The sequence below is a fragment of the Podarcis vaucheri genome (assembly GCF_965113315.1).
Source record: "Podarcis vaucheri genome assembly, chromosome: 3".
Classification (NCBI taxonomy): Eukaryota; Metazoa; Chordata; class Lepidosauria; order Squamata; family Lacertidae; genus Podarcis; species Podarcis vaucheri.
In genome coordinates, this window is record NC_138761.1 from 26163115 (window position 1) to 26177929 (window position 14815).

The 14815-nt window shown below is 37.6% G+C and overlaps 1 protein-coding gene across 5 annotated transcripts in view; it reads left to right on the plus strand.

Annotated features, from left to right (window-relative positions):
* SYT14 (synaptotagmin 14) overlaps positions 1-14815 on the plus strand; it is a 74586-nt gene that overhangs the window by 1251 nt on the left and 58520 nt on the right. For 2 of the 5 annotated variants that reach the window (XM_082217534.1, XM_082217537.1), the window contains exons 2-3: positions 4916-4963; positions 11501-11583. Coding sequence is in view for 4 of the 5 variants with exons in the window: in XM_082217537.1 (XP_082073663.1) it covers positions 11535-11583 (49 nt within the window). In the remaining variant the exon portion in view is untranslated. Of the gene's footprint in view, positions 1-4915; positions 4964-11500; positions 11584-13358; positions 13500-14815 lie in introns of all 5 variants that reach the window. The other 3 variants (XM_082217536.1, XM_082217538.1, XM_082217535.1) reach the window with 2 other exon arrangements.

Genomic DNA, 14815 nt, shown 5'->3' on the forward strand with positions numbered 1-14815 from the left:
GTCTTTCTGAACTCCATTCTTTTCAAATATACCTTTTAAATTTTGTAGAGTGTGGGAGTATTCAGTGCATTTGGTTGACACTGCAGGAAGTTGGGGGGGGGGGAGAATTCATTGCCGCTGATGAGCTGGAAAATGTTCTTATTAATATCATGTTTGATTCTTAGAGAGAGGTACGGATTTAACACTGCTAATGTCCGTTTACTTGTACTCTTTACATAAAACTAAAGTTTGTCTGAAAATCTTGTCTTCTTTTCCAGTTTTCCTTGCTTCTATTCTTTGAGAATAGTTGGTTTCATGCATTTGACATGCACATTTATCTAGTTTGTGTATTGGCAGTCTATGCTTCCTTGAAATTAAGACACAGTTGCTTCAGCAAGTTTTGTTGTTGTTGTTTAGTCGTTTAGTTGTGTCCGACTCTTTGTGACCCCATGGACCAGAGCACGCCAGGCTTCCCTGTCTTCCACTGCCTCCCGCAGTTTGGTCAAACTCATGCTGGTAGCTTCAAGAACACTGTCATTATGCATAGGATCTTAGTCTGAATAGGTCCTTTCCCATGTAAGGTATTTAAGACAATTATGGCAGTAAAATAATCCATATGTCATCATTTATGGCAAGATTTGTTCCCTTTAAGCATTGCAAGTGGGAATAGAAGGTGTGATTATGTTCTTGGAAGTGCACATTGGGAAACAATATTTCACAGTTACTCAGTTGAATAATATACTAAGGTGGAATCTACACAAATATAAAAAAGCTGTGAAAATGCTGTTTTAAAAAACGTTTTGAAAAATACATTGAATTTTGCATAGCTCAGTGTCGTCATCTAGAATTACATTTGTATATTGTACCTTACACTTTGTTTAAAACATTTTATTTGCAGCTGTATGGACAGAGTAATTTTCTACCTAGCCAACTAGCTTGTGTCTGTTTTATAGTCTTGACAAGTGTGTAACAACACATGACATTAATAGAGTAGTGCAATCTTTGTTGATCATTTCCAACTATGCTGTCTGGTGTTTTGGCCTGTCTTAGAAGACAGTTATTTGTCTTGATCAAATTAATTAGTAGTCATTGCCATCTTTATTATCCTTGTTTGTTTATCTTGTAGACATTGATTTTCTTTTTTTAAGAAAAAATGAGGGAGATTATCATGCAGATATCTGAATATGTCTTATATCTGAAACTATTTTAATTATTTTTCCAGTTCACCACATTTAATAACAAGAGAACACATATATTATCTGTTAAATTTATATCCTGCATCTTCTTCCAGAGGTGCCTAACACTTAATATTGTTGGGTGTTTTGTTGTTGCTTTTTATTGATATACATCTTGCCTTCATAAAAGTGCACTTTTCAGAGCCAGTTACTAAAGATAGGATATTTGTTAAAACTCCTAAATGGAAAATGCATTCTTAAAGTGTTGAGAAGATCCTGTAATGGTAGTGAATAGTTCTAGATGTTAATTTTGTTACATAGAATACAAGAGAAATATCAGTGATGGGCCCTTCTGAGTCCCTGAGCCCAACCATTCTATGCCTGAACTGAGACTTAAGAGTTCCTCTTGGCACTTTTTCTCCTGTTTTCATGGTACAGTAGCCTCAGCAGGTGGAGCAGTGGTTATTACTATGGTCCGTCAATTCAAAACATGGGTTGCGATTCTTCTTTACAAAACATGGTTCATCATTTCGGACATCATGTCAAACTATAGTTAAGCTTTTTAAAGCATTGTTTGCTAGATGATGCTGGGAGACATTCCTAACACATGGGATGGTAACTCCTTCATTGTGGAATAGGCAGGGTCCTTGCAAGTCTTCTGCCTCTCCCTTGTAGGGAGGAGCCATCCGGCCCTCCAGACCAGAGCTTTGATTAGGTTGGGTCTGACCTAAGCTCTGAAGAGTTCTGTCAGAAATACTTTCGAGTTGCTATGGATGTTTTGGGGTTTGTCTTTCCTTTCACCTTCTGTTGCTTCTAAATCTTTTTCTCTGGTCTTTCTGTTTTATTGTCAGTGTTTGCATTTTGTTGGTTGAAATCTCATTTTTCTTGTTTTTCACTTCATCCCCCCCCCTCTATCTTTGGAGGATGAGTTACACATAGTTTTCATTGAGGGATATGTTTTGTTAGCCCTGAGGTTGCTGTTATCTGCCAAGCAATCCCTGTGATGTAGTGCCTTCAGGCACAGAGCTTTTGCAGGTTAATTCAATGGTGTAAAGAAAATAATCTTATGCTTAACACCAAAAAAACCAAAGAACTCATAATTGACTTTAGGAGAAAGAAAAGTGTATTGTTACCATTGCACATAAATGGCGAGGAAGTGGAGAGGGTTGGTAGTTTTAAATACCTGGGCATTTATATCTCGGAGGACCTCTCATGGACTACAAATATTAATATGGTTGTGAGGAAGGTGCAGGGGAGGTTGTATTTCCTGAGAATGCTCAGGGGACTGAATCTATCCCAGCACCTACTCCTGTCCTATTATCATAGTACCGTCGAGAGTGTCTTAACCTATAGTATATTATCGTGGTATGGGAGCAGCTCTGAAACGGATAAAAAAGCTTTACAGCGAACAATTAAAATTGCCCAGAACGTTATTGGGCTCCGACTACCAACCCTGGATGAGATCTTCACGTCTCGCATCTTAAAGAAGTCACATAACATTCTGAGAGATCCCACCCACCCTGCCCACAACTTCTTTGAGCTATTGCCTTCGGGCAGAAGATATAGGACAATGAAAACACGAACCACACGCCTTCTGAATAGTTTCTATCCAAGAGCTCTGATTGCACTAAATAATGATCTCAGGGCCAGTTGCAAGGTTTAGTAAGTAGGGAGAGGAAGGAATGAGATAGGTTTTAGGTTATGTTATGCTTTTAATAGGTCATGCTATATTTTAGACTGTGTATGTTTTATAGATTTATAGATTATGACCAAATAGGATGAGAGCTCGGAGATACGTGCAAATGTATATGTGTATCCGGTCTTTGGGTGGGTGTTTGATTTTTGTTGCTGTGCATACTGTGTATATACGGACAATGACAATAAATTATCTAATCTAATCTAATCTAATCAAAGTTATCAGAAAGGCATTTTGTTTGTGGCTCTTGTGCTATCTCCCTTGCAATCGAAAAGGATGCAGTTGGTCCAGTGAGAGCAAGTCCCACACCCTCTATAATCCAGCACAATTGCCTGGGTCAATACTGCTTTTAGCAGCATAATATTGCTGCTTAACCTTGGTGTGGTTTTGTAATTATGCTTGTCATAATCCAGAGTATTAAAAAAGAGGTCCATGGTGCAAATTTGATTGAATAGTAGTGGAAATAGTGAGGTAAATATAACTACCGCAGTCTCTGAAACTCAGAAATTCAGAAGTATATGCTGTAGGTTTGTTCACCATACATGGATGAAGGGATTTACTTTACATACAGTGAAATAAACTTTCTTACACAATTTCTTGAAATATTGTTGATTCTCTGGCTGCTAAAGACTTAATGAATAAACCTGACTAGTGAGACTGAGGATCACATTTTGTAGTAATTATATAGTATAATATTGTTGCATGCCACCCCAGTCTCCAAGCTGTGCAATATTCCAGGGGTTCTGGGTACTTTCCCAGGGTTTATGTTTCCTTTTGGAAATGAGGCACAGTGGAGACTGTGGTGTCTTTATGATATATGGTTCATTTACACGTACAATGGTACCTTGGTTTGCATATGTTTTGGATTACAAACATGTCAAACCTGTAAGTGTGTGTCCCAGTTTGCAACCTTTTTTTTTTGGATTACAACCCATTATTTTTTTTGGATTATGAACAAATTTTGGAGGCCCCATTGGCGAAAGCACGCCTTGGATTACAACCTGTTTTGGTTTACAAACAGACCTCTGGAACGGATTTTGGTTGTAAACCAAGGTACCACTGTATATACAACCCGAGCCTACAATGTAGGGGTTCCCAGCATTAATACCCCAAAAGGATCTTGTTTCTCCCATATCCGCAGCCTTAGATTCAAATAGAAATCAAACACTGCTCTCAAATGTATCTCTGCCTCTCCTCTCCAGCCTGCTGCTTTATTTCTAGATCATATTGCCCTCTCAACTCTCTTCCAAACTCTGGCTTGTCTCTTGAGTGAGGAGCCCCCACCCATTAGCCATCTCATACCAAGCTCCTTAATCACCTCATCAGACAGCTAACTTGGCTTGGTTAACTTTTAACACTTGGTGGATCCAGGGATTAGAAGGTTCTGGCACATATCTCAACACCACAAACTCCTAGCAATATAGTCTTGCATAGTATAGTATTACAGGTACCCACAAATCTCCTTGCCAGGGACGAGTACACACAGCAGCCCAGAGGCTCGTTTTCCATTGCAATTTTTAAGCAGGTAAAAAATAGCAGGAGTCCCTTCCCATCAGCATAAGAAAGACTGCTGTTTCTTATCTTACCCATATGCTGCCAAAATGTGAGATGACCCTGCATCTCAAGAAATGGGAAGTGACTGGTGACAGGCACTAGTAAGGGCTGGCTAGTAAGCCAAGCCAACATTTTTGGACACTTAAATATTGTAAATGTACAGATGGCTTTTGATTGGGTTACTTGCTCTGGGGAACAACTCATTTTCATTAGCTTGAAATTTCATTCTGTCCAGTAAATTACTCTGTATAACTGCAAAGCTTACATACTTAAGTACCAAGGTAAATTGCTCCAATATGAGTTATAATTATAATTTAGATATTTTGAATCTACTGTTATCTATTGAGGATAGAATAAGAAACTAATAACCATTTGATACTGTAAGTAAGTTTGAAGGTCTTTCAAATAATTAAAAACACCATTGGATGATTATTAAGCCTGCCTAAGATAAGTTTATGAATACTGAAATATATTGTATCGTTTCCCCACTTAATTCTCTTTCTATGAACAGGTGGTGAAAGACCCTGTGGCGTACATGAACTAATTTGCATTAGAAAAGGTAAGCAACTTCTTTGAATACTTTTAATTATCTAAACATTTTTTAAAATAGTGGAACAGCCTAGAAGAGTTAAGGAAAGAGCAATCCAGACCCTTATGTTCAGCTCTCCTCAGCTCAGCTAGTCTCCCACTGGCTGCTGAATGTCCCCACCAGTGGGGGCAGCACACAGCCCTGGAATGGGGCATTCCAAGGCTGTGAAGAGGCTGATGCTGAGCTGGCCCAAGATCTGCTGCCTCACAGCTGTTGTATGTCATCATTGGACCTAGCTGTTGTGCTAGCTGGTAGGTGGCATAGCAATCAGGTCTGAATTGGGCCCAAGTCTCTTACTCTGCTGTTACTGTCATGAGTGTTAGGACTATGGATGCAGTGGTTGTTCCTTTACTCTGCAATCAGATTTCCAGGAAGTTGCTTCAAATTCAATCTAGTTGTGCTTAAGAATCATTTCTATATTTTTGCATGTAGTAAAGCCTATTTCAGGCCAATTATTCTCCTGCTGTCTTCATGTGAGAAATGCTTGCTACAGAGCAATTTGTATAGCCACTGTAGTGTAGTGGACAGAATCTTAGATTTGGCCTGGGAAGACCTTGGTTCAAATCTCCTTCAGCGTGAAGTGCTGCTGGCAAAAATTTGGGTGAAAGATGACTGGTGGGCCATTTCAAAAGAATTGAAAGGCAAGACCTGGTCCAGAGATGGACAGTTTGTCACACCTCCCTTTAAGGAAGGACGTAATACAAATGTGATAGAATAATAAAATAACTGAATTCCGAATTGTAGGGTCATCTAGTCCAACCCCCTTCAATGCAGGAATCTCAATGAATGAATGAAACCTTAATTAAGCTCTTTTAAGCATGCCAAAGCACTAAAGTTGTCCAGTGGAAATTATTTTATTCTTTTCTTCTTCTTCTTGCATGGCAAACTCCCATTCAGTATCACAATCTGCATTTGAAATTTTCAGTTTCCAAAGAGGCTTGCAATGCAGCATGGAAAGTTGCTTTTCCAGAAACACAAGTCAAAAGTTTATTTTAATGCATAGCCATAGTTGTATGGTTCTTTGGATCCAGGCTATAGGCTATATGTGTCAAATCTTAATTGTACTGAAAATTATTTATTTTACTTATATAATTCAATACTTATATAATTACTGTCAATAGATCTCAAAGCGGTTTACATTTAAAAAGTCCAAGTACATACGTATTCAGTAAGCCCATTCTCCTTTCAAGTTTAAATTAAAGTACTTGGAAAATATAACCTATTCAAAATACATGATTGATTTTGGTGCAATACATTTTACAGCTAACAATTTGAATATAAGTCTGGCATATCAGTAAAAGCAGCATAGTAACATCCCATAAATGCCTGAATAAATACAGGTTAATCTCAGGACGAAAGTGCTATGTCAGAGTAGTATCAGACAAACATGGAATCATCACAAAACTTTGCAAAGAGGAATTTATTAGGAGTGAACCCTTCCTTATACACATTGGCTGCTAATTAATTTACACCATGATACTATTTGTGGGCTACAAGCATTCAGATGGCATCTTATGCCTATCTCAGGTTCAGGCCTTTTAGTTTTCTGTTTTTCTTAGCAACAGAAGTGTGCTTATAGGAGCTGTTTTGCAAAATGTTTTGTAGAGATAACCCAATGCTCCACTGCACTGGGAACATTGTTCCTTTTGTTGGTCTGTCACCACCTCTGACACTTGAACGGGTTAAAGCTAATCTGCAAAGAGGCCTAAATTCCATAAACCTGTGGGATATAGAGAGAGTTTTGAAACTATTCCAGACACTCCTGCCCCTGTTTAAAGAATTAAGACTGAATGGATGTGAGGAAACATATTTTTATCATTGATGTAAGTTGCCTTGAGCATTGAGAATAGGAAGTAAAATGGTTAAATAAATATTTTAAGCATTAGCAAAATAACTTTGTCATCACCAGTTTGTTTTTTAGAAGGTATGAAACTAGATATGTTTTTTTCCCTTTAGTCTGTTATTATCATAATGCTTGTGTTTTGAAAGCCATTTACTAGCTCTTTAATAAATCAAGATTATATAACCCAATGAAACTAGATAGGTACTTGGCTATGGTAGATTGAATTTCCATTGGTAACAATCAACTGATATATTGTCTGGTGATTTCCAGCTTTAAAATGTTGCATAGTGTAGCTTTGTCCACTCATTTCCATATGGCATATTGTTTACTAGACAACTCTTAAAGAAGTAGTAGTAGTAATAGTAGTAGTAATAATAATAATAATAATAATAATTAATAATAATAATAATATTTCTATCCTGCCTATCTGACTGAGTTGCCCCAACCACTCTGGACAGATTCCAACACAGAATAAAAACACAACAGAACCAATTTTGTTATGTATTAATAGCAAAAAAGCCATATCCTCCAAAGTATCTTAACAAATGAAAGTAGGGTCACACCTCTAACCTTTCATGTCTGTCATGTCCCTGTTTAAATGCCCTTAAAGCAAACAAACAAACAAACAAACAAACCCCAAAACACAGTTGTAACCTTATGGCATAAACTGGGAATTGCTCTACCCACTTGAACATTTTGGTTACCCGCTTTTTAATCTCTCCCTGCCCGCCCCTAGTTCTACATAACTTTTTGAGATGGCATGCCCAAAACAATACAGTGGTACTTTGGTTCTCAAACTTAATCCGTTCCAGAAGTCCGTTCCAAAACCAAAATGTTCCAAAACCAAGGCACGCTTTCCCATAGAAAGCAATGCAGAACAGATTCACCTGTTCCAGACTTTTAAAAACAACCCCTGAAACAGCAATTTAACATGAATTTTACTAACTAATGAGACTATTGGTCCATAAAATGAAAGCAATAATCAATGTAAGGTAAAGGTAAAGGGACCCCTGACCATTAGGTACAGTCACGGACGACTCTGGGGTTGTGGTGCTCATTTCACTTTATTGGCTGAGGGAGCTGGTGTACAGCTTCCGGGTCATGTGGCCAGCATGACTAAGCCGCTTCTGGCAAACCAGAGCAGCACACTGTATCAATGTACTGTACTATAAAATAAGTAAGACAGCATTGTAGATGATAAAAATTAAAATTATTTTTTTCTCTTTACCTGCACTGATGATAGTCATTGTTTGGATGGGGGACTTTTATCCATTTCCACAGTCACACAATCAAACAGTAAGTAGCTGAATTGGGTTCCACACAGTCACAAAAACAATTTAACCGAATACCCCTAAAAATAAAAAACGCAAAATAAATAGCAAAAACAAAAGCTCCAAACTTAATCTGCTTCGGAAGTCCGTTTGACTTCCAAAATGTTTGAAAACCAAGGCACAGCTTCTGATTGGTGCAGACGCCTCGGAAACAATAGCCAACAGCCGCATTGGACGTTTTGCTTCTGAAAAAAAACGTTAGAAAACTGGAACACTTACTTCTGGGTTTTCGGCATTTGGGAACCAAGACATTTGAGAACCAAGGTACCACTGTACACAGTACTGTACCTCAAAGCATGGACACACCATATATTTGTATTTTAATTATGTGATGCTGGAAGTTTTATTTTTGATTCCTTCCCTAATAATAGCTATCATGCAATTTACTTTTTTCACAGCTGCAGCATCCTGGTCAGTTGTTTTCATTGAGCTATCCACCACAACCTCGAGTTATTTGTTGGTCAGTCAGTGCCAGCTCAGACTCCAAAGTCGCCTTGTAAAGTTAGGATTTTTTTTACCATGAAATGTATCACTTTGCTGTTACTTTCACTGAACCACACTTTATTTATTTAACAAGTCCCCCCCCCCCGTTTAAACAACAAAAACCTCTTTTGTTTTTAAGTTTTACATAAAGCAGTACAAAAATTCATTAAAACACCAATAAAAACAGTAGGCAAAGTAAAATGTATCAAAATATAAGTAAAAGTCTGTAGTTTTACAACAAATAGATGTAATAAAATTCTATGTCTAGTAGGTTTACCTAAGCAAATACGTTTTTAGCAGTTACCAGAAACTACAGTGAGGTTTTCATCATTAGTTGGCACTTGTCAATGTGCCAGCTTTGCAGATTGAACCATTTGAGTGGGTAAGATAATTTCGCCTTTTTATTGCCTATTCAGCCAGTTAGGAGAGCTCTTTATGGAGTTTTTTTTTTTTGCTTTTTTTACCATTCTGAATAACTTGGTGTCATCAGCAAACTACCATCTTATTGCTTATGCCTAGCTCCAGATAATTAATGAATAATTTAAAAAGTTCTTGTTCCAATACAGTTCCTTACCTCCCTCATTGTGAAAACCATCCATTTGTGCTCTGACCTCTTATCCACTAGCTTCTAAGTTTACTTTGGTGAAGGAATTAGTCAAACACTTTTTGAAAGCAGAAGGATAAAATGTGCTTGTTGTCACTGTCAAGGAACTCTGAACAGAATAGTGAGGCAGACTTATTTCTGCAGAAAGCACATGAGGTTTTTCCAGCAAAACTTGTTCATCTCAGCACTTGGTAATTTTATCTTTAACAATATTTTAAGTGTATTTAGAATATACTTTAAGCTAACAAGTGTGTAATTTTTTGGCGCCCCCACATCCTTTTAAAAAAGTTATTATACTGGGCACTTTCCAGTTCTCAAGTATAGAGACTGATCTTATTTCAAGATCAGCAATTTCACATTTGTGTTTTTAAAGAACTCGTGGATGGGATACCATTAGAATCTGCTAATTTTTAAGTTGTCAAGGCTTTGAAAACTAGCAATACAATTTTAAATTACCTTCCAATCTAAAGGTACTAAATGTAAGGAATGTAGGACAGATACGATCTGATCACAGTTGCTTAGAGCAGGAAGTAACTATGCTATTCTATTATGAACAATTTAGTTCATAAAGCAGCATTACTGGAGGCCCATATAGAAGGAAATAGCAGAAACTGAGCTTTGTGACCACCAGAGACCATTGGGGCAAAACCACCACAGGACAAATAAAATCACAATTAGCACATCAATCTCAAACTCAGTATTCAAAATTTGAAGATGATAATGACCCACTTCCTTGATCTGAACTTGTCAATGCAAAAGAAATTGAGGACATTAATATTGTGCCCTTCAGACCCTCATATTGCACCCTTCATACATTCCCCACCAGTCTTCCCAGCAGAGAAAAAAGTACTATGATGCAAAGGGGTAAGAGATATGTTATGTTTACCTATGGCACTCTTAAGTGTCTGCTACTGAATCACTTGGGTGTAGAACAGCACATAGAGGAACACATTTAAATCTCTTTGGAACAACACATAATTGTTCTTCATTAGTGATTCAATCTCATCTTGTGGATATAGATTTTGTAGGTATATTTTATTCAAGTTGGCTCATCTTGAAGAGGCAGTTCATGTTCAGTCATTTCTGATGAGATGCAGCTGTAAGGTCCAGTGTAATCATAATGGCTAGCTGTCCTTGATCTAAACTCCTCAGCAGATCAGCCATGCCCATAAAAAGTTTGAGGTTACAGAATTAAAAAAATTGGGGATAGTAGGTCAGTGCACCTGGAATACGGCTTGGAGGCACCTATTAAGGGGCTAAAAAGGTCAGATTTGTGTACTAGTTATTGCCATGACTATGGGCTAGTTAGGGCTGGAATAACTGCTGTTCCTTCTGAGGTGGTGATTCAGAAGTGGGAGAAAATTTGGTAAGGGTCATGCAGTGACCGCTCCCCATGTGTTTCCTCCTTGTACGTGCGGAAGAGCCACCTCTGGCAAATTATTGTGTGTCCACTTGGGTCTTAGACCAACTTACCTGGGAGTAAGTCCCACTGAACTTGATGACATCATAACTGAAGTTACATATATGAGTGCATAATGCCCTTCCTCCCAATAAGACCACTAAGTTCAGGGTCTAAAATTACCTAGCTGCACCACTGGCACAGTTCCTTCCTGAAATAGACCATTCCTTAAATTGGGGCTTATGACCTCTCTCTGTTCCCTTCCTCTCCCCCTTTTCCAAGCCTAAAAAGCCTTACTTTATAGTTTGTGTACATCAAATGAATTTTATATGGACTAGAGAAAATGATTTTAACTACAATCCTATAACTCTCACCAGTAAGCAAATACCAAGGAAATAAATGGGTTTACTCAGAACTGAGTAGACATGTAGAGAATTGTGCTGCGTGAAGGCAGTCTTGATTGCGGTGCACACTTAGCTGAAGTAAGCCTCACTGAATACAATAAAACTTACTTTGAGGTAAAAATGCATAAGATTGTGCTGTAAATTCAGACTTCCGCTTGTTTTGTGTTTATTTAACAGTAACCTTATTATTTTTTAAAAAATATTATGAACTCCTAATTTATTTTCATTGAATTATATTTTTAGTTTTTATCCCATCACTATATCATATACTTTATAATACATATTTCAAAATGTATATTAAGGTTTTGTGAAAGTCTTAATTGCTTGATGGACTCAAATTTTATATTACAAAAAGGGCTAATTTTTGTTTAAATCTTTGCTAAACTTACGGACTTTGAAGCAAAAAAGTAATTCAATTTCTTCCCCTCCCCCTTTTCATCTAGTTTATAGACCATCTGCTGGGTGTAGTTAGAGCACATGAAAGTGCGAAGGATGGTAGAGAACGAGACAAGCAGCTTTGACATAGGTAACATGTCTCAAAAGAAACAAAGCAAAGTAATCAACATTTCCCATTGAATTTGTGGTTCAGATATATTAAAAGAGTAAAGATGACTAGGATTTCTTAGTTTTAAACTATGGATAAAATATTTTCTGTGAAACCAAAATTATATAGCGTAAAGTAAGTTAGATGCTGACTGTATCGGAATATTGCAGTAAACCTGCTGTTTCCGTAGCACAAATAGGAGCACCAAACCACAGTCCCTGGATTAGAGTTATGTCTGAACTAGCAACTGTGGTTTGATTTGCTTCACATGAATTACAATCTAAAACCAAAATTCGTTTTTGGCTTTCTGAGCATGACTTGTTCAAGAAAAACAAACCACCATCTTTGGGTCGGATGTAATGCTAAGTCAGGGATAATGGTTTATTGCTTTTGTTTGTACTAGAGCAGGATCAGATTTGGAATGATCTGTGTCTTATGTGCAAAGAGGACCAATGTGTGTATAACTATAATATAAAAATTTTGTTTTTGGAAATATAATGAATAATTACAATACTTAGTGCTTCAGCAAAATTTGAGGGTAATGTTTTTAAAAGCATTGAACTTCACGGAGCTGAATATAATATAAAAAGTTCAACAGTGGAAAAAAAGCTTGCTCCTTTCTTGAAGGTAAAGGAATATGTCAGAGACACTTTAGTACAGTAGTACCTTGGTTGTTGAACTTAATCCGTTCTGGGAGTCCATTTGACTCCCGAAACGGTTTGAAAACCAAGGTGCGGCTTCCGATTGGCTGCAGGAGCTTCCTGCACCCAATTGGAATCTATGGAAGCCGCGTTGGACGTTCAGCTTCCAAAAAAGCTTGCAAACTGGAACGGTATTTGGGAGCTGATATGTTCGACAACTAAGCCGTTTGACAACCAAGGTACCACTGTAACAGCATTTCAACTTGGAGGAGCCCTTTAAGCCTGTCATAATTTGTGGTGTGGCTTGTTTGCTTCCATTTTGCGGCTATTTTCATAAAACCTGTAATTTGTCCCGCTAATGTGGTATGGGAATTGCTTCGTTGGGTCACATTGAATATAAGTAACATTTGTTTACAGGAGTCTTCTGAAATCAGTGGATAATGTGGTTACTTCTCACACTAGCACTAGTATTGTGGTGTTGATGTAGGTGTAATCATATAACCAAACTCTTCCATGTGGTTCCTAGAAATAGACACTATTGGTGTGGCATGTGAGTCATCTATGCAGAATCTCTCTCACATTTCAGTGGTTGGTTACATATAAATTGGCCCTGAGTTATGAATGAGGCTGAATGTAATCTAGAATGCATCAGACAAATACCTTAGAGATGTTGAATAATGTAGAGCATGACTGATCCTGCTCAATGCAGGTATTCCATTCCCCAGGGTTCTGTGGTTAAGCAGTAGCAATTAAATGTTTCTTTAAATATTTTCATTGTCTTGTGGTCACAGTTTATTTGTTTAGCTAGAGATTTAGGTTGGACGTAATCAATAATCTGTCATTCAAGTTATTTTACTTAATTTATGTGACGTAATTATGTGCATTTGCATCTCACTAAAATAAATACAATAAATTCATGTAATTGCATCAGCTTGCTGATTTCTAGAGAGATAATTTACTATTTATTGTAATCTGTTGATCATAAATAAGGATAATCATAACAAAAAAGGACAAATCCTAAATTTAGAAATGATGAGCCATTAGATGAGCTTGTTGCATGGATCAGTGCTCATTACTTTTTATAAATCTAAAATAATGTTTATCTTCATAAAACAGGAAAGTATGATCCATCTTAAATGAAACACTTTGAAGGCCTGTTCGTTTCAGTTGGAGTTAAGCACTTGCTCAGTTCCCTCCCTTTGAAATTAATAGGATTTAAATATGTTGAGCTGTATCTGGATTCCACCCAATATTTGAGTAAGCAATCAAAGTCACTATCTGTGGTACTTATTTAGTGGGAACAGAATATTCAAAGTGTAGGTTTTGCACTTTGTAATCTAGTTGACCTATAGTGCCATCTAATGGCTAATTTATGAAATACGTTAAAAAATTTCCCATGAAAACCATGGTCTAATGAATACTGTGCAAAATAATACAGTGGTACCTTGGATTACATACACTTCAGATTACATACACTTCAGGTTACAGACTCCGCTAACCCAGAAATATTACCTCGGGTTAAGAACTTTGCTTCAGGATGAGAACAGAAATCGTGCTCTGGCAGCGCGGCGGCAGCAGGAGGTCCCATTAGCTAAAGTGGTGCTTCTGGTTAAGAACAGTTTCAGGTTAAGAACGGACCTCCAGAACGAATTAAGTACTTAACCCGAGGTACCACTGTACTCTATATAGGTTGCTTTTGGCCATCATAGAAACCATTGAGATCAGTGGACTTAAGCTAGTAAAGACAAGCTTATTTCTGTTCATTCTGGGATGGCTGCTCTGAGGATGAGTTAAGCAGATAAAGCCTATTTTTCATTGCAAATTATATTTAATAGATTTTCACATCTGGTTTCCTGAGCCTGAGTGAGCACAGAAGTGAAAAATACTTTTGGCTGTGTGTACACTGAAATTACAACTGCAGTGTAATGGTTTGAGTTTTCACCTGCTGTCTCAGAACTAATACTTTGTAAGAATTTGAGAATAGTCTTTTTAAAATGAGCAGTATTAATTGATAATAATCTGAAGCTGCCAATAATTATTAAAAACTTTATTTTTTATATGGGACAGTGGATGTCACTACTAATGTGAACTACTAAACTATGGTTGTCATAAAGAAGATCTCCCTGCCATGTTTTTAAACATGTGTCTTAAACGTATAAGCCCAGATTACCCATGAGTTCAGAAGGCTGCAGAAATTGCAGTAGCCCCATACTTCATCTCTCACAGGTTGAGGTGTGGGCTGACATACAGTGTGTCAGTAAGCCAGCATACTAGGATAGTTGGCATATGTGCCTTCACCTGCTGTCACCACTGCCTGGTCAGGTAATGACTTGATTAAAAGAAGAGAAGGGAGCTGAAGTGGGGAGTTGATGGGGAGGGTTCTTTGGGGACCAAAGAGGGTTGACTGGAAGGAGGAATATTTTCTGAACCTTGGTTTATTTCTGAATCAATTAAGGCAGTGGCCCACTTGCACATCTCTGCTGTGAACTTCTGTTTGTCTGCTTGCTGTGAGCAAGTAACATAAGCTTCTAGGAGTATGCCTCTTCCATTGAAACAGACTGCTTTCTTGTGCC